This window comes from Centroberyx gerrardi, chromosome 23 (assembly GCF_048128805.1).
Source record: "Centroberyx gerrardi isolate f3 chromosome 23, fCenGer3.hap1.cur.20231027, whole genome shotgun sequence".
NCBI lineage: Eukaryota > Metazoa > Chordata > Actinopteri > Beryciformes > Berycidae > Centroberyx > Centroberyx gerrardi.
Window position 1 is genome coordinate 15,671,588 of NC_136019.1, and position 21,076 is coordinate 15,692,663.

Sequence of the window (21,076 nt, forward strand, 5' to 3'; positions counted from 1 at the left end):
TTCCATTGTTTCTTTGTAACGTTTCTTTATTAAATTAAAATTCAAAATTTTCCCTGTTGCATTTCACACTTAATATCTGGATATGAGCAGGTGCCAGGAAGAGCCCAAGCCAAACAATGATGCTAAGCAAACATCATCTGATAACACTGGTTCTCTGTTATACAGTCAAAGCATAGATACTGGGACAGTGAGCTTCAAGTCTTGGTTTATTTTCCTATTGTTTAACTATGGTGTAACATAAAAGTCAGCCATGACCCATACACAAAAGCTGACCGTCCACTCCTCTCATATTCATCTTTTGACGAGAAACTCATATTGGGCTGTAGCTGAATCAACAGAAAAATAATACTTTATTACCCAATACTTACTCAGTTGACTGTATCTGTGTGACCTTAATTTGAACCCACACAGTGCAAGTACATCACTGCAGTGGTCCTTTGCACCGCACCAGTCAAGGCCGGTAATGTGTAAAGTTATTCAATAGCCCATTAATATAGTAGTATAGAGTAAAATTGCTTCAATATATCTTATAGCTGACAGTAGGTCTTTCGAGACACACACACACACGCGAAAAGAAAACGAAACTTTGCTGCGCTGGCAAGTTTTGCATGGTTGGCAACCACGATAGGGTTTCAACTCCAGGACAGGGTCATGGCAATTGTGTGTGTGTGTGTGTGTGATCTGAGCGGACAGGTGACAGGGATCAGGGTCAGAGGAGAGGACGACTGGCTCCAGGGTGACGAGACGCAAACACACTTGCACACACGCACACACACACACATACACTGAAATGCGAATACACACACACACACACAAAGGTGCGGGTACACAGGCACGCGCAGCAGCGCAAATCACACACACCTCTTGGAGATTTGACACCAGAGAGAGAGACGGGTCAGTGAAATTCACACTGTTGGTGCGGAGTGAAGAGGTTTGAACACATTATCCCTTCCTCTTATCCCCCCCCCCCCCCCCCATCTACTTGTGATTTTATTCACCCAATTATCTCTCTCTAGCTTGAACAAATTAGAGACTTGTTCCATGTTGCAAATTACACACACACAAACCGCATTTTTTATCAGCGTCTTCCTCCAACATCCCCTGGGTCACGGGAAACAAGGATAACCATGATTATTTCATTGTGTGCGCACGTTTCTTGCTCCAGATGGTATGATCTAACGTCTGCGCCCCCAACCACCCCCATGCTGACAGTGCAGACCTGCCCACAGTGTAATAGGCCAGATTAGGTTTTAATACAGACGAGTAAGAAACCGGGATTAAGAACGAATGACAGTTACATTTGGAAATCAAGGGGATTGGGGAACGGCCTTCCAGTACACCAAGGCCTACTGTGGCACTGCGAGACAGAAATACATGAATTTTAATTTTGGATCATGTCATGCAGAGAGAGGGGGAGAGGGAGAGAGACAGACAGACACCGAGGGTAATATGAGGATACCATTTAAGACAATGAGACCTAATCTGACCGCACAAAGCTGATTTCTAAACCCGCTGGGCCGTCCTCACAGAGCTCTGTGTGTTCTCTCTCTCTCTCTCTCTCCCCCTCCATCTCTTGGCTTCACATTCATCTCTCTAGAGCACTGCTGTCCAAGATTCTGCCCTGCGCAACCCATTTTTGTCTTCCAAGGGGTTTCCTTAGAGTGATAAATTATTCTGTTTGGTCTGTTTTGATGCAATTTAAAAACATTGGAGAGACTGTAGATATGTCTGGTAATAAACAAAAAACAAAAACAAACAAATACAAAGTTTAGACTTTAAAGGGGCCGTATAAAATTTCCTCTATTTATATACATATATGATCAAAGATGTTTTATGCAATGTTCAAATTGTATTTTGTTTGACTAGTTATTTTAAGTTATTTCATTTCAAATATACATCCTTTTCACAGGCCGGGGCAACTGGGGCACGTTCAAAGTTTGCACCATTTTGCTACGGTGCAAAATGTTTTCCAGTTGAAAGATATGTTTGCTCATAAAACCTCCTTGCATTCAACGCACTACCGTTTCCTTTTAAACCTTTTGCTACATTTTGTGGAAATTGAACGTGCCCCTGGACTTGCTCCTGATTGGCTCCTCCTACTAAACAATTACTGAAATCCTTCCAATCAGGCCAGTTTGCAGCATTTGAAGTGACACATCCTGGAAAGCCTACACTCAACAGGTTTGCCTATTTTTAATTAGAGGAGTTGGTGTTGTCTGCCAATCAGGGTCCAGTATTGTGACTGTTCAGTGAAATAGTTAGTCTTCAAAGTCTTTCAATAAATATCCTAAACTACATTTATTTTGAAAACATTGTGAAGAACACTATTCTTGTCATTCGAAAATAAAAATCAATAAAACTGAATAATATGGAACCTTTGAAAGGTAATGTCTATTTGAACTGCATGTTTTGGCCTGAGGTTCAGCACCTCTTACATTTCAGCCCTTGTCCTTCCATGTTCCTAGTTTGTGCGCTCTGGCTCTATAGCCAACCCTGATCTATATATCTATGTCTTCCTCCCTCTGTCTCTCTCCCCCCGTCGCTTCTAATCATTTCTTCAGATGCTATTCAAAATCAAAAAGGGGCAAAATCATTATGTTTGCATATGTGGGCCCTCAGGAAGCCAGCATCGCCCATAAATCTGTTTTATCATCCCTTCCCTTTCTTTCAACTGTACCTTACACAGGCATATTTTATTTCCTTCATCCATCCACTTTCCCATCTTCTCTTTCCTTTCCTTATTTGAGAGTGAACAACAAAAATAGCCAACACTACTCTATTTCTAAATCTGCCAGTTATTGAACTACAGACCATGTTTCATAGCTAGGTCTTCATCATGTATTAAAGCAATAAGCCCCAAGAGGCCGTGGTTTACAGTGATTTTAGAACAGCTAAGGGCGTTGTTAGGCACGACGTGGAGCGGAGTGCCTAAAACCCCCTTAGCTAGTTCTGAAATCACTGTAAACCACAGCCTCGCAGGGCTTATTGCTTTTATAAAACGGTTACTACATATACCTGGCAAGGTTTCAGAAAATAAACACACAGCAACAATTTATTGATAACAAATAATCATTCTTCCGCCAAGCAATGTAGTTCTTCAGCGACATTTAGCAGAATGGTTGCCAAGCAACACACAGACGCAGACACAGACAATTTGTTTGGCGCAGTAACACTGATGTGATGCGGTCACAGGTGTATGTTTATAGAGTATTTTAAAACGGCTTCGAACGCAGCTCAGCCAATCATAATCAAGGACCGGAACTATCCGTTTTATAACAAATGTTTTAGAGGGATGCCTTGACTAATTTGAATTTTAGTCTGTACATTTCTGCCAGCACTTGTCATGTGGTGAAAACTGGTTCTGTGCTTTGGTTTAACAGAAAAATGTGTGTTAGTATTCCTCAATGAAAACTTCTTAGTTTGCAGTTGCAAGCAGCTGGTAAAGAACAACAGGCTGAAATTGATGTTTAAGCTTCCCTTTTAATAAATTATGTAAGTATTAGAATCAGTGTGCAAAGTCTTTTTAATTCTCTGAGATTCTACAGCTCCAGCACCTACATGCTGTTTTATAATGTGCAGATGTAAGTTTCTTTTTGTTTTCCTGCCTGTTTCTTACCTTCATCGTTTCTCTTTCACTCAGTCCTCTAATCAAGACCTGCAAAGTAGTACTTCCAAGATTTTCATGTAAACACAAGAAAGTATGTACAGTCAAATGTCTAAGTGTTGGGACGGTGAGCTAAATTTGGCTTTTATTGGTGGTGTCATTGTTTTCACATGGAGGCCAATAAGGACCCATAATGAAAAGCTGACAGTCCGTTCTTTTGCCTCATGACATATTATACTGAGGATAAGCTAACAGTACATGGCCAATTTAAAGTGATCTAGACATCATGTGCTGATAAAATGTTTGACAGTATCTGTGGGTAGACGGACTTCTCCATTGCTAATAGTTGTGGTGTAACACATACACTTTGATATGTTTCTCAGTAGGTCTTTTTTTTACAACTTGAAGAAAGAAAAGATAAAGAAGCAAGCGATACATATCTCCATATAAGATTAGATAGGTCAACATTAGGAGCGAAACTGTACAGATAAAAAAAAAACCTGATGTATTTGGTACAACACACTTGTTTTGGGATGCACAAGGGCAGAAAAGAAGTTTCGGATTAACCTTGTCTGGTGATTTGAATAACTACAGGCTAAAAAAAAAAAAGGACAGCGGGTGGTGTAGAAAGTAGGGAGATCATCCATCAACCAGATGATCCGGGTTCAAGCCCCCATGTCAGCAAGCGTACTGGAGCAAGACACCGAATCCCTACCAGCTCCAGGGCTGCTGTTCTGTATCTGACCCTGACCTCTGACCTCTGAGGCGGGGGGCAAGAGAGAACAGAACTTCCCTATAAGGACCACTAAAGTCACTAAAGTTTCTGCTATTATTTTCATAGTGGAAGAGGTGATGGTACAGCTGTCAACAGTAACATCTACAAAGTCAACTTTTTCCATGTTATTCAGTTATTTTTAAATTGAGCTTGATGTCACTTGATGCTAAAAGTTGTGACAAAAATGCAAATTTAGCACCAGCATTTAACACTATACTGAACACTGACTCCAAAATCAAGGTAGCTATGTACCAAACCTTGCGCTTACCATGGACCGTTCCCCAACTAGTCAATGGCCAAACTTTTGCTGACTATTCCATTTCATAAGCCACTAACTTTATTAACTTTATCGTATCTTGTAAGCACTGTTTGATACCGCTGAAAGGTACAGCAAGTTCAAAATCAAGCGTCCCTTCTTCTCAGAGTCCTCTTTCACTCTTCCAGACTCTCTTCAACTCTTTCCACTTCCTTCTCTCCTCTCCTCTTTCATGTCCGACTATTTTTGTCTTCTGATTCTTCCTTCATTTTTGGGCAGCTGCAGCCTGACACCCCCCCACATACATGCAAGCAGATACACACACACACGGGGGCACACACACACACACACACACACACACACACACCGCTCCTCTCTCCCCCTGTTATAATTATAGACGTGTCGGAGGACAATACGTGACATCATTGTTTTGTTCTCACGTTACTCTCTGATGCTGCGTCTGACTCATGTAGACCAACTTAGAACCACACACACACACAGTGCAGCAAAGCATGCACTAACTTAGGCTTTATAACCACTGAATCCACTCAGAAGACCCCCCCCCCCCTCCCCACACACACACGCACGGTGAACACTCACTGACACATGTTAACATTTACAGCCGAGAGCCATTTAATGCCACATTGCAAACACAAGCATGCGCACATGACTGACACACACACACACACACACACACACACAGCAGCAGTAATGTTAATCCAAGGCGGTCCTGGTTGTGTTTTGACTCGAGCCTCATTATCACTGACCTTTACTAATCTCAGTTCTGGGAGGGAGCCACATACAACCAGATGGAATTTTACACACCATGTTCAGAAAGAAACCATAAAGGAGAGATCAAGTCAACGTCTCAACCACAATTATTCTTACAGACTCCTGTTCTTAACTACTGTACAATGGCTGCACTTTGTTAAAGTTTTAACACATGCGTGACTTGTATCTAAAACAGAGCCTTGAGGTTTTGACTATAAATTAATTGTGTTGTCTGCTTGTATGAAGCCAATCAAAGTGTATGGGACTCTGCAGCGGCGTAGCTAATGCTAATATGCCATTGAGGGCTACTAGGCAATCCTTCCGCTTTACCATCCCCATAGTACAGACTGTTAGGGTCGTGCTGTCTATCAAGAAAACTAACACATCGCAATATCATTCCAATTTTTGTACAATTCTAAGTATTACAAAATATGGTGCATATATGGAAAAAATGCATTAAAATGTCCAAATTTCAGTATAATTAGATAAACTAGTAAACTGGTTAGCTTGCCATTTTGTGCTAGAGGCCTGCATAACCTTTTAAAAAAAAAAACAAGATTGTCAAATTTTTCACAGGAAACAGGCTGCATCACATAAAGCCACAGAATGCAATATTAAAAGAAATGCAATACTCAGTGCCCCCAGTTTTGCAAGGTACAATTCTTAAATCGTGCTATGAACTTTTCAAACTGCATTTTTTGTTAATACTGCATTAGAACCTGCTGTTAACAACTAAATGTAGTCAAACTGTTCCCTCTCATTTGAAAATGGCCTAATGAGCCGTGCTGCCACTTCCTGACTAAGAGCAACTAAAGTTTGTCACTGTAACTTCAGACAAGAGGCTTGACAGAACATGGAAGACAGCAGGCGGACACCTATGCACAGTTAATTACAGATTGCACACCCAAGTGATGTGTAAAAATGGCAAATAATGTCCTTAAGGGTAGTGAAATGTCAAAATTAATTAAATTTAAGAGTAACGAGCTGCAAACCAATTATGAGGTTTAATTGGAGGCCTTGAGGACCAGGTACCATTTTTCCCCCATTTTCAGAGACAGAATTTGATATTACATCATTATTTGGTGTTCCTATCCAGCCTAAAAATACAAGTTAAAAATATCAATACTTGATCTATTGACACAATATTGTGAGAGAACATACTCCAGTATTATAAAGCAGCATTTTCTCCCGCAGCCCTACTTATCAACCAGAGCTATATGCGGAACAAACAAGCGCAGAACAAAGAGGGTTTTATTGAAAGCATAACACACCCGCATACAAAAGCTCCTACATTATACTGAAATTTGTGGGTGGGAAGACACACACACGCACACACACGCGCACAACACACACACCTCCTGACTCCAGGTCGTGATGGCTGTGTTGCCATGGAGATTTGTCGCTCGCTGAATCCTGCCCTCTCTCCCGACGTTGGTTCCTATCTCTTCCATCCCTCCTTCATTTTCTCCTGCTCCCTCCCTCCTCGCCCCTCCACCACTCTGTGGCCAGCCTTTCTCTTCCTACCCTTCTATTCATACATTTGTATTTCTATTCATGCTCTATTTTAATTCTAAGATGGGTTTCCTGCAGGAATGTCAAGAACACATACATCCTAGAGTTGGGCGGTATCCTGATATTATCGTATACTGGGGTGTCTGAAAATGGTCAATGAATCATATTTAATACACCAATACTATGCTGTTTTCAATATACTTGCCATTTAATAATTCTTATGTGTAACAATGCCACCAACTGTTGCGGCTGGAGCTACTAACTGGAACTACTAGCTAATTACACTGCTATCCCCACAGGTAATAACTTCGGGGTGGACTCAACCACTCTGATGAGAAGGAAATGAAGTGCCAAAGAGAAATGCTACTGCACCAGTTTGACAGTTCTTCAGGTTCAAGTCGGACGATGAGGGAAAGCCAATTGAACTGCACCAGGTTGTACGCAAGCTTTGCATGATAGGATGGAAAATGGCAAATGATGGAAATGCAACCATCAAATGCCGAGCTCCTTACATCAACGTCACACAAAATAACTTGAGGACATGTGCAACATGCGCTCAGTACAGCCGAGAATGCCCCACTTCCACACAGCCTAAGCCAGACAAAGTAAAAATGCTTGTGTTTTTGGCCAGAAACCTGAAGGTACAGTAGCTATTAGACTGTGTTTATTTATTAGATTTTTCTTGTTGAACTTCTTGGCTGGAGCCCCATTATATTCGGGCATGTTTAGATTTACCTAAACTATTTCAACCACGTTTTGGAGAGCAAATCCCACGAAACTTGTTTTCTCTGTAATCTCAGTGATCTCATTTTATCCATCCTTGTTTGGCTGACTAGACTCACTAAAAACATACATTTTTTTTGAATGAATCAAAAGAGGCTATGGGAACTTAAAAAAGTGGGTTAGGCTGCGGTATTTGCTGTTGGATTCATGTATTTTTAAAATTCACTGTAAAGTTGTAAGCATTCATGAAAGCCAGAAGGTCGAAAACATTTTGTCTGCAATGGGAATAAAGTTCTCTATTAAAGACTATTTTTGTCGAGTGCAACCCCATTTTTTTTAACACTAGGATAACACACTGACCAGTCTGAGCGCAAAAGTCTCTTTATATTTATTAAAATTCTTTGTCATCTTGGTGTAGACTACGTTTGGCCACATGCACTCAAGCAAGTGTCGCACTTGATGATTTATATGAAGCAAAGGCTGCCGTCAGGCCTACTTATTGCTTTTAAGATCAATCAAAATAAAGATCTTTGCATCACAGTAAATGTCTTTCAGTAACAAAACATTAATTCATCACGCCTGTGGTCTAATAATTAATAATAAATGATGTAACCTACTGGCAGGAGACAATGTAGCAGGAATTTGGTAACTACACTGATAGAAGCAAGGTATTATGACAGATCTGCACCCCTGGGACATTATTCACATTACCATGACAAAATCATATTCCCCTGTAAAATATGGATATTGTGACATAAAAAACTGACATCGCCCAACCCAAATACATACACATCTGCATATGGCTATGGGTCAGACAGATCCATGAAAACATTCCAACAACACACAGGTCTACAAGCAGCCTGGCAGGATATCACTCCAAAAAATGGGTAGTGCAATTACTTTGTCAAATATTGCGATTACACTATATGAACTACACTGCTTTTGTAGCTAGTTTAGGAAACCGTCTGAAACACCTTTCCATTTAACAGGGTTCCCACATTCAGTCGGACATCAAATTCAAAGACTTTCATGGGCTTATCTGGTGAAATTATAGTCAGAATTGGCATGTTTTGGGGTAAGACATGACATGGGTAAAAATTAGACATATACCATCGATACCATCAGTACCATCAAAGGGTTTTCCTCAGGATGTGAAGTGTTGATCCTTGGACGGAGAGAGGTCCAGAGAGCTGAGGCATATTGATGAATTTGGATGCAATATTTTAATAAAACAATCAAGCACTTTCAAGGCCATCCATTAATTTCCAGAAACGTCATGTTATTTTTCTCAAATCGACAAACTTTCAAGGATTTTCAAAGCCTGTGGGAAGCCTACTTTAAGGAAAACTTCAAGACTCTTGCCATTTGGAAACTGCAGCAGTCATGATTAGAATTTCAATATATTTTTTGATTAATTGTCTATTTATTGCTAGTGTGCTCTCCTCTGTAAAGTCTCCTGTCTCAAACACTGCAGGCCAGTCTCTATGCATAGTCACATCAACTCGATCTCTGCCCCCCAGCGCACGCACACAAACACACACACACACGGCTAAGTAAACTTGTGAGAGGCCCCTTACTTTAGCAAGGTGGTGCCACGCTGGGTCTCAGTTTGCTGTGAATGCAGTGTCGTGTGTGTGTGTGTATGGGTAAGTGTTCTTGCACTGGATTACCCTAACTCCCTAGGGTATGTGGGTATGTGTGTATATATGTGTGTGTGTGTGTCAAACCAATTCAGAGCTCTGTTTGCTCTGTTGCTGTCACAGTTGGGACCCACTGCACAGCAGTTACTTCCCTGCATGCCCTCGCTCTGCTGCTATGCAACTATGAGTGTGCGTGTGTGTGTGCAACGCATGTGAACTATACCAGTAAACACATCTGTGTGGCTTACAGAGGGTGGCTGATTTAAAAAGCTGGTGAATAAATGCATGAATAGGATGGAGGGAATGACAGTTTTGAGAATGAAGGGATGGATAGTATGACGGATTTAGAGCAGGAGACTTAAAACGTAACAGCATCGAGACAAAGACGAGACAAAAAAAAGTGACTCAACCTTGTATTCCATTACAAGAAGAAATGGCGACCTATGAATTTAAATATGTAAAAATACTAATGTGGTGGAGGAAGATTGCTGCTGATTATTTAAAACAAAATAATTTAAATTGTTTATTTTCTATGATTAAAAAGCATGATTTGTCTTTAGGGATGCACTTAATTATGCATTAGGGTTCATGTAGATTTTAACATATTTTGGGTGTGTACTCCCTGCAAATCAAAGATGGGACATTATTAGGCCAACTATCATGGCTTGCTTATTCTAGCTGCTCACCATGTGATTAACCTGATTTTACCGTCCTGACCGGATTTCAAGATCAGCCCGAGTCTTTTGTGACTCAGCAGATATGGAGGACTTGGCACTGACCGTCAGCATAGCTAATCTCGTGGTGTGAGAGGGGTTAAAAGGACTCGGTCTCTTTCCTCACGATCAAGTTGCACACCAGTCGGGGCCACTGACTATTTCAAACTAGTTTAATTTCCAAGACTGTAAACCAGACAAATCTGGTTGAACTCCTGTAGTGTGAGATAGACGACAACAACAACAAATCTCTGACAGAGGCCATCTTAGCCTTGGGAAGTAAGTTTTGGAGTGTGAGATAATTATCTCGCCACTTCGACTTGGGCGTAGCACTGAGCGTACACATTATGGTGGCTTGCTTGGTGTTTACCACCAACTGTGTACTTCCAACTTTGTGACAAAATTAACTTGTGCTTAACCATAACGTGTTTGGTTTTAGACAACTAATATGTTTGCTAATGTCTCAGCTTTTTTATCTGTAGTTTTGTGCAGTGTTGTCTTTATTCTTGCATTCTCAAACTCAATTTTCTCCAAACAAGTAAATAAAAATGCTAGTGTGAAAAAAAAAATATAGGAAGAGATAGGAAGCGAGAATTACAATGAAGAAGTGAGAAAGAAATTCACACTCATGCACCTGAATGACGTCAAATCCTCTAAATCGCAGGTCTACAGTTGGCGGCCACACCCACCACCCGGCTCAACTGGAAAGGCCTGTTCTACCCCACTCCCTCAAACAATCCAACGCACACATATACATACATACACACACACACACACAAAGCAGTGAGGTGCACTGAACTTCACTGCAATTGTTGGCTAAACAACCAGGCAGCAGTGTGCGTTTTGTCCGGACACACACTCACCCACACATAAAGATATTACTAAAATCCAGAAGGACTTGTCTGTAGCCTATGTGTCTATTTAGTGAAATGTTTTATAGGAGACTGGAACCTATGGCTGAGAAGACATATGGCTGAGAAGACCCAATAAATTAACATGTACTTGTCTTATCAACTCACTAATTGCGTACGTCTGGGTGTGTGTGTGTGAGAAAGAGGGAGTGTTGGCGTACGCCTGTGAGAATGAATGTGTATGTGATTAAGTGAATGATCTAGTGTGTGCGCGTGTATGTGTGTGTGTGTGTGTGTGTGAGAGTGTGTGAGGCAGGTTCTCTGTTGCTAGGGCCCTGGCTAGCTTTGTCTCTCCGTTCATCTGCCTAGTGACTGGTCTGGTATGGAGAGAGCCATAATTTATGGTTTCCTGGGCGGAACGGCAACGTGTGTATGTGTGTGCGCGCGCACACGTGTGCTATAGATTGCCGATGCGATGACTCATTCAAGAGGAGCATGGATGCAGACAGGCAAAAAGGTGAACACTGGAATATTAAAACACACCTCTTCTCTAACATGCCTCTGTGTGTACTCTCTCTCTCTCTCATCTATATTGAATTTCCAGCTTGCTGTAAGATTCTGTGCTAGGCTTTCACACTCCCAAGGTGTCAGGTGAATTGATATCAACCCGTTCTCAACTACAGTCATATTTCCAAGCTGTGTTTCCCCTGTAAGTCTTTGTAGCTGTGGTGGATGGTGGCAATTTGGATTTTGATTCTGCAACTGTCCCCGATTCAGTCCTACAGCAGGTTACAACGCTCAAACTGTTTGACACTGGATCATTTATTATGAGAGTACTAATTCTAACAACCAAGTGGAAATTGGTCTTTATTGTAATTTATTCAGTTTGTTTTCTGTACACAACTGTGAATATGAGGGAATCTTTGAATTGGACATGAATGGATCAAATCCCTCGCACCTCGATGAAAGGAGGATCCAGCTTGCTCGGCTAGTGTGCATCCACCCAAACAATGAAATGGAGGATGAAGAAACAATTGAAGAGGCAGACCAGTATTTCTAGCTGCAATTTCTGTCTAGCGGGGGGAACATTGTAAAACAGGAAATCAGACAATCAAGTGATTCAGTCATGTCTGTGGAAGTGGACAAGGTCTAAATGAACCCTACAGTAAAACACGTTGTCCACCATGAATGATGCAGAACCTTGTTTTGGGCGTATCTATTGCAACAACTGAATATCCCATTATACGGGAGGCCCGCTTCATTATTGCATTTATGTGAATATTGGGCTGGTACCACACTAAATTAGTGTGTCAGTACCAGAATTTCCTCTGTACTAAAATCCAATACCAGAACCATGTGTAAAATGTCAATACAATGTTTGATCTCCATCTTTTTGGCCCAATGGCCCCAAACTAATAGTCTATGGTGTTCGATACAAGCAGAGGCGGTACTCTCTCTTGGTCAGTCACTGTCAATGAAACAGGTTGATCGGAAATCATCATTAATGAGCTGCAAAATCCTTCTATCCCAATTTCCTCTTTTTAAACACAAACTTCACAGTTATAAACTCAGTTTACCAGCCATGTGTAGAAAAGGTTAGTGGGCCCTGGGGCCAAGTCAAATCAGTCGCAATTTATTCATTGTAAAACATGAAAAAAGTCAACCAGTTTCTCTCCATTCGAATAAAGTTGACTTGCAGGGAGACAAAGATATTTAGTGAATATCTGCGGATACCGATCAGCAGATCGATGACCCAGGTCTAAATATAGGCTGTATTCCAGTCTCTCCCTCACACACACACACAAAGACAGACAGTCCTATGTGTCAACACTGAGGGGGCCTTAATGTTCGGTGCCATCTTGTCCTGCATCTTGAGACCCGACACCGTGGGCTTTCTATACATGGCCTTTTAGACAGACAGTGAGTGTGTGGGTGTATCCGTCCATGACCTATCACCCGCATGTGTGTTTGTGACAGCTATAGTAGAAGGCTTATATAATTAACTGCATTGTCACTGGCCTCTGTCCCAGGTAAGGGTGCAGCCATGTGAGAATATGTGTGTGTTTGCTTACACCTACACACATACCAGCCTAGCTGCCAATCTGCTTTCCTGTATACTCTACCTTTTCTTATTCCGTTCCAAAGTGCGCGCACACACGCACACACCTTATGACGACAGCAGTGATCCACTGAGACAAGCCAGTACACACACACACACACACACACACACACACACACACACACATACAGACACACACAGTGAGATCATGGTATCAACAGACAACTTCCGTCAGCATTTTATTTGTACAAGAAGCACAAGGCAGACAGAATCTTAACAGTTTGGACCTTTGTGTCTCCACCACCAAGAGGTTTACCCATTGGCTGTTGAGAGCAGATCTGCAGCCTGATTGGTTGTACAGCTGCCATTTACACACCAGGGTTGGGCTTTCAATGTTTCAGGTAAAAAACTGTTCCATCAACAGAGGAAGCAGTGCGGGGGTGTGTATGTGAAATTCTTGTGGTTGTGTGAAAAGACTGTGGGAACATTCATAATGTTTAGCATTAGTCCCTTTACACTTCAAACGCTGGTCTAATGTTTCTTCGCTAGGCACTGTCATTTTGTGAGAAATAAGTTGCCACATTTGTCCTAATGAGCAAACTTGAAGCTAGTCGTTATACCCAGTAGTTGGAATGATAAATGCTAACAAAGCTAACAAATGGATCTGATTTTCAGTTAACTCCTGTTGTGCCAGTGCAGGAAAGTTGTTCACCACAATATGACAACTGTCCAGAATACAGCACTATAATTTAAGATGTCAATATATGCTTTGGCACATGATACTAAAATAACATTTCCCCAATTCGTACAAAGCATAGGGTAAAGCAGATGTTTCTGTGTGTGTGTGTGCTGTCTGTGTTTGTTGTATTTGTGGTACTACAATCACCAAAGCCACTGACCGATTGCACAAACAATAGATCACTCCAAAACCTCACTGCAGCTACATCCAAATACCTGTACCAACCCAAGCGGCACAAACACAGACATACATACGCCTGCACACACATGCTGACATCATCCCTGACTACACTATCAACATCAAGACACACAACCAGATTTTTCCATCCAACACTCGCACACGGTCAAAAGTTTTTTCAATTTAAAACACATACAACATGAGGCTCAACAACTGTCCAAGTAATGCAAGGAATGATCTGTATTGGAAACTATAGCCTAAGTAGCGTTGTTTGTGTGGGTGGCTCTTTTATAGTCACAATGAATCTACTACATAATATTGTCTACAAGATTAAGACAGATACTGTGGACTGGGAAGCAGGGGCCTTGTTTCAGCCTTGTAATGATTTACAGAGCACAGCCAGGGTTTTCCTTGCCTTTTAAACTCCTAGGCAGACCACCAAAGTGTTTTCTCTGACCATCTGAATGGAAACATGAAATGTACAATCTTTTATCTCCAGTTTACACAACCTTTAGAATTTTAATCTGACACCTGATGAATGACTTCTAATAGTATCTTTTCCTCCCCTCTGCTATTCTGGGCAGGTGCCAGTAGACTTATTTTAGCTCAAAATGGGTTATGCGTTGTTTGTTGTTTGTGTGTTGCTAGAGACCCTTCAACCAGCCCCTGTCCTGGTGTAAAACCCACCGTAATGGTGACACTACCAGCTAAGCCTTTGTAAAAGCCAGGGGGAAACCCTGGGAACCGACCACAACACTACTACTGGTTTTAAGTCTCCCTCTATTCGAATGGCGCTCTAAAGGAACATAGATGAATTTGTGTCTGCTAGTCATCAGAATAGAATGACATTTGTAATGTAGTTACGACTTCCTATTCCAAAGTACAGTGGATTTCTTCAAGATCCTAAAGCAAACACAGGTCTACTTTTGTGTCAACTTCCCCAACTGACATTGGGTTGTTTATGACACTTTATAATGGAGTATCAATAAATGTAATCAATGCAAAGCTCAGCATGTTTTACAGTAAATGAAAAATAAATAATGCTAAATTGTTGATTCTATGCTTCTGATTTGACATCAACTATATGGAATTTATGTGAATGTGACTAAGAGTTTATTGTATTATAACAGGTTAAATTTATGAACTGTCAAGTAGGAGGACATGCCCTGACACACAGTCTAAACAGAAACCTACATTTGTGTCTCTGTCCAGCTAGGAGTGGGAAACCCAATGTGAGTGCGTAGGCAAGCTGGCGAATGATAATATAATACTTCCATGGGTGAATCACTGCTGGGGTAGCAAAGACAACAGAGAGAGAGAGCGAGAGAGAGAGAGAGAATGCAAAGACAACTAGACTCTGTAGAAGGCCAAATAGGGGCTGACATTGTCTGTCCAGAGCAACCTAGACAATCCAGGACTACAAGGAGTATCTTAAAATAAGTGGATGGATATGCTTATAAAAACACAATAACGTGACTTTGGCAAGTTAACTTAGTTATAAATCTTACCTGTGCAGCTGAATTTTCAATGACTTGCACCAGTGGGGTTCTTGTTGACATTTTTGAAAGACTTAGATTTGCCAAAAAGGGGAAAGGAGGAGTCGAAAAGGAAAGATTCCTTAGTGTCTATTGTGCATTTAAAACTTGTGACAACGGTGGCCCCTTTTGTGCAGCTGATGGTAGGGACAATTTCCAATAGCTGTCCAGTGCTAGCCAGCTAGCAACACGACAGATAGCCCTTGAATCAACAAGTTGAATCCCACATCAGCGGCTAGCTAAGTTAGCCAGCTAGCTAGCAACTAGCTAGCAGCAACCACACGTCCCATGTTTGTCAACAAGCACAAAACAGGAAAAACAGATATCCTCTTGAGCTTCTGTCGAGGTTTGAGAACATTCAATTCTCAATCAGCGTTTATCAACGTCGAAAGCGGCTAGCAAGCTATCAGGCTCACGATATGACGTTTTGGCCAGCTAGCTAAAGGGTGCTAGCTTGAGGAAAAGTTGGGCAACGGTTGTTGAGAGCAAGACAATGTTCATTTAGGTGGCTGGCATACCAACTAGTCAGACTGCTAACTAACGTCCGAGAAAGCCCCAACTGCCAACGAAATCTAAAATGAATGTTTATCCAACGTAGTTTTCATAACGCAGTACCAGCGCCCGTTTTTTCTTCTTCTTGCAGAGGTGCTTCCTTTGAGGTTTCAAATCAAGTCCGGGGTCTACAAACTTTCAGGCCGAAGTTATCCCCGGCGAGGTCGACCTTCCCGATTCGCACAAAACAATTCAAAATCTTCCCAACGAGATATCCGGGATGGAGTATCCTAAAAGTTAAAAACAACACCATGTAAAATGGTCACATGGCAGGTGAGAAAATCGAATTAATTTGATGAGCTAGCTAACTGGCTAGCCGATGTTAGCCCATGTAGCTAGCTAGTTCGGTGTTTCTGTCGAAGCAAAGCTAGCTAGTTAGCTTATCTTCCAGCGGCCGCAGCGGCACTGCCACAGAGCAATCCACAAAACTCAAAATCCACGGAAATCACCGTCGGTCTTCCTTGTGTTGCGTGATTCGAATAAGGTCGTTCACAAGTGCTGCACTGCAGTGTGGCGATATACCAATTCGTCCCGTCGGTATACCGATTGCTATTATTCCCTTGACGAGCCGACTAAAGAAGGAATCATCAAGTTGTAAAATCCATTATCGGCAACTGGGGGTTTTCTCGTTAGGAGGTGCGTGTCAACGGGCGACGGGGGGAGCGAGAGGCGAGGAGCTGCGCCCGAATGCAGCCTATGCGCACGATCTAGCCCTGATACCGGAACAAGCTCGCGGCAACATGGCTGCTTGCACCACGACTGAAAGAGGAGGATGGGGGGGAGAAGGGGGACTTGCTGCATTCGGCTGCTCTCGGCTCTTTCCGGGGAGTTTACAGGTGTGTAGGTGACCGCTTGAATTCTTCCAGCCTACTGAGCCTAGTTAATGGCAGGTGCAGAGAAAAGGAGGATGCTGTCGTTCTTCACTTATTGCCAGAGATGTAGTTAGTGGAGGGTAAACCTACCTTTTACAATTTGAACTTTTACATTTTTTTCATTTATGAAATAGACTTTGTCCAAATTAATAAGCTAATGTAAATCATTATGATATAAAATCACTGCATTCATTGTAGTAGGAAGTGTCAGACTGATGTAGGCTACATGTAAATTAAACATAAATCAATACCACTCTGAAAAATGTAATTATATAATTGTTTTTTGTCACAGAGCAAATCTCTGATTTCTTTGACTTACTTACATATAGTTAGTTACGCTCTCTCTCTCTCTCTCTCTCTCTCTCTCTCTCTCTCTCTCTCTCTCTCTCTCTCTCACTCACACACACACACACACACATACTTTTTCCTATTTCTTTCCTATCTTCCCATGGTCTGTACTGGCCACCTCAAGCCTGCTGAGTTGCCAGATATCTCTACGTTAAAGTCAAATCCCCCTTTTCTTTCACCTGTCATGCTCAGTCTTTTCCCCACACTTCAGAAGCCAGGCCACAGTCCTTTTTACATAATCTCAAACAGCCTACAGGGATGTCAGAGCAAAAGTAAAAGGGACGGCACACCTCATTGTTCCCCCCATTCATTCATTCCTTCATTCATTCAGCAGTGTGTGTGTCACCACAGCAGGAAATTTACCACCACTGCTGGAGAAAATATAAACAAAAAAAACATTGGTTTATACTATTTTCTCCCTCATACATAAGCATGTACTGAATCTATGTTTTAGGTTTTAGGTTGTTTCAGGATATGGAACCAAAACCAGCTTGACCCTTAACCACCTCTGATACAATGTAATGGGAGAGACTTGTTCACTTTCACTCAGTAGCATAGTTTATTTGTTTCTCTCAGACAGAAGAAGTGGAGAATAGAGAGAGTCTTTCTCACAGCAGAGAATCTATGTGAACCTAAGTATATAATACAAATGAGAATGTGATACTGTCTTGATCCCCAGGAGGAAATCCTCTTTTCTCTCTCTTCCCTCCCTCCACAGAGAGGTTAGAGGTCAGGGTCAGCTTTAAAACAGTACATCTCTGAGCTGGTGGGGATTCAGTGTCTTGCTCACAGGCACTTCGGGAGGGATTTTAGGTGGAGAGTGAGGGGGAAAAAGGTTTTCCCTGTCATGCCCCATGTCATTCCCTAACAAACCATGTATTGCACAAGAGAAACCTAAAATCTCCTAGGAAGATATTTAGACTTATTCAGCTCTTTCTGACATGGAGAAACACATTGAGTTTGCTGTCAGTGTATATTCAGACATGACCGCCCAAGTCAGGACTGGTGGATTTTATTGGGCTTTTTTTATTTTTAATTTTACTTGTCTGAGGCCTTAGCCATATAAAAATAGAGTCTGGTCAGGTTGCACTATAGACACCATTTGCCGCCACGGCTCTAAATCTAAGAAGTGCCGGTTGCAAATATGTAATAATGCTCTCCATAAGTGTGAAAGTGAGATGCTAACAGCTGGCATAGACTTTCCAAGTTACTTAGCAACAGCCATGGGGCATGATCATGAAGCTAATAACATGGCTGCCATTGAAAGTGGCAATGTCCAAACTCTGATGATCAGTAGCTAGAAAATAAAAAGGGAAAATCACATCCCGATGATGCAAGAAGTATAATCAAGACTGTTATATGGAACACAAACTGTGCATAATGGTGTATTCACAACTATCAGCCTAGTTACCTCTGACTCATATTGGACAGATCTGGGGCCAGAGGCCTCATTGAACATAACAGAACATACCCACCTATAAACTTAATCTGTGACAGTATTCCCACTTATTCAAATGGGTTTCATAGAGTATACCCACTTTTTCAGTGGGTGTAATTAAGTATATACCCACCTAATTATCACTAGTACTGGATGGTGGGTCATAGAGAGCTTAACAATTGCTTTTAGTGAGAAGTGAGAGAAATCACAGTACAACCAGTCATATTAAATTTGAACAAATTACCTAAAAATTACCTTATGGTCATGGTCCACCCACCTCCTCCACACTACATTACCTGAGCTAACATCTCACACTTGTGTGTGTTGTGTAAGCTGCTTCAAGTTTGTTGCACTCAGAGGAAAATGTGCCAGTGTCGCCATCTGCAGGATGGTGAAGTATATTGCAGATCAAGATTTCAGCTTTTCCAGGGAGAATGTGGCTGAGTTGCTTCTTATGGTTCTTTTTTCTATCTATCTATTTATCTATCTATCTATCTATCTATCTATTAACAACTTATCTACTAAATGTGTTTCCCAATTTTTAATAATGATAATAATAATAATAATAATAATGATAATAATAAGTGCTATATAAGCACAGTTTAAATAATAATATATCCAGCTGGTTACACAACCCATTCCATGCAGTGAGTCCCATAAATATTTGGACAGCAACACATTTTTTTTTTTATTTGGCTGCGATGCTCCTATTACTTTGGATGAGAAATGACACATTGAGTAGGAGGTTAAACCACAGACTGTTAATTGCAGTTGATTTGAGGGTATTTTAAGCCACATTGGATGAACATTTAAACAACTACAGGCCTTTTTATCTCTGGTCCCCTATTCCAGGGTGCCAAAAGTATTTGGACAGATTGAGACGTTATAATAAAGTCGTTATTTTTAATGTATAGCCAATAATTTTCTCTGTGCAGTTGCTTAGAGGCTGGCAACCTGTAATCACCAGACTTTTGATATGTTACTGTCAGGTTCTCTTTCCAGCCTTTTTGCATTTCAGTTTATCTCTATGAGAATTCAGCTTGGCCCTATCATGCAAATACCGCTGAGGCTGTATGCAGTATATGGTTGAGTATTAATGAACAAGGGTCTGTGTTATTTAAGTAGGCTTGAATTATCAATTAAAGCTTATTTGATTGTGAAGATCCTTGTTTTAATTGTTCTCATTGACTCCCCATGTACTTGCTGTGTTGACAATGTTTTGACAATATAAGCCAAACTTTATCTTCTGAGATGAAAATACCGGCATGTATTTGTAGATGCACATTTTCAATATGACAATTTGGAAAGCTTTGAACGTGTTCTTTGTCTCAGAAATGATAGAACTTGTTACTTATTTTAAATTTCAGCTCTCCCTTGGTTTTGATCTTGGTACCAGTTGAAGCCTAAATAATGACTAAATAATGGCCCTAAATGACAAGCTGTGTGCCTGGCTAGAGCCCAAAACTCTTGGTTCTCGGATTCAGTTACATTGTACATAGTGAGGCAGGGTACAACAGGTATACAGGACATCATGGCAGAAGAGGACAGTGTAAGACAAACAAGAAGACAGTAGACTACATATATAAACACAGAATAGTGAGTGTACAAAATATTTTTTGTCCAACCCATGTCTAAAGGATAAAAATCCTTAAGCTCTCTTCATCCTTTCATGAATTAAGTGAATTTAATAGGTGCAGAGACATAGGGTGGGTAGTTCTGCCAGTTGGAGAATAGTTACTTGGAAACATACAGTATATAGAGTATATTGCAAGTTTTAATGCAGTTACATGATTTGCAACACTATTTAAGACAATCAGTGACACAAGACCAGTGGAGAACATGAAAAGAATGTATCCAAAGGCCTGTCTCATCATAACACAGACTGAAACGAGGGAATTGATTGGTATTTTTAACATTTTGAGGAAGCCAGGCTTTGCTTTGCATTGTCACAGACATGTCACTGTATAGGTGAAAACAATAAGCGATTATCCACCGATTTCACCTGATCAATGTGTTTTCTAGAATGGTTTTACTGCAGTTATGAGAGAGGTAGCAGAAGTACTGCTGTTGTTGTAGAGTGTTATAATTAGATTCTAACATTTCCACCTAGAAACAATGGGCTCCAGCATTGGGTTTGCTGTGATTCTTCTGTGTGTGAAACCCTTGCCACAAACCTTACACTTGTACGGCTTCTGGCCTGTGTGTGTGTGTGTGTGTGTGTGTACTCATGTGGTCTTTGAGAACCTCATTCTGTGTGTGGGTTCTTGTGTGGTACATCAGGTTGGATTTCAAACGCTCTGCTGCAAACACCGCAGCGATGCGGATATGTGAACCTTCAGACAGGAGCTCACTCCGAATCCCTCGCCGCACAGGCTGCACTGGTAAGGATACTTGCCTTTGTCTGAACTTTTCCAAGTTTCATCTTTTCTTTAATTGGGGGTTCTCCGGCTCCTCCTCCTGTCGTCTCCGTCATCCCAGTCGTCTCCAGAGGCCTCCGAGGTGAAGGAGGTC

The 21,076-nt window shown here is 41.3% G+C and overlaps 1 protein-coding gene across 10 annotated transcripts in view; it reads right to left on the reverse strand.

Annotated features, from left to right (window-relative positions):
• Window positions 1-16,612, reverse strand: part of mark2b (MAP/microtubule affinity-regulating kinase 2b) — a 51,218-nt gene extending 34,606 nt beyond the window's left edge. For all 10 annotated transcript variants that reach the window (XM_078291600.1, XM_078291606.1, XM_071923107.2 and 7 more), the window contains exon 1: window positions 15,329-16,612. In XM_078291600.1, coding sequence (XP_078147726.1) covers window positions 15,329-15,379 — 51 coding nt within the window. In that variant the 5' untranslated portion in view covers window positions 15,380-16,612. The remainder of the gene's footprint in view (window positions 1-15,328) is intronic.
• Between the last annotated feature and the right edge of the window lie 4,464 nt (window positions 16,613-21,076).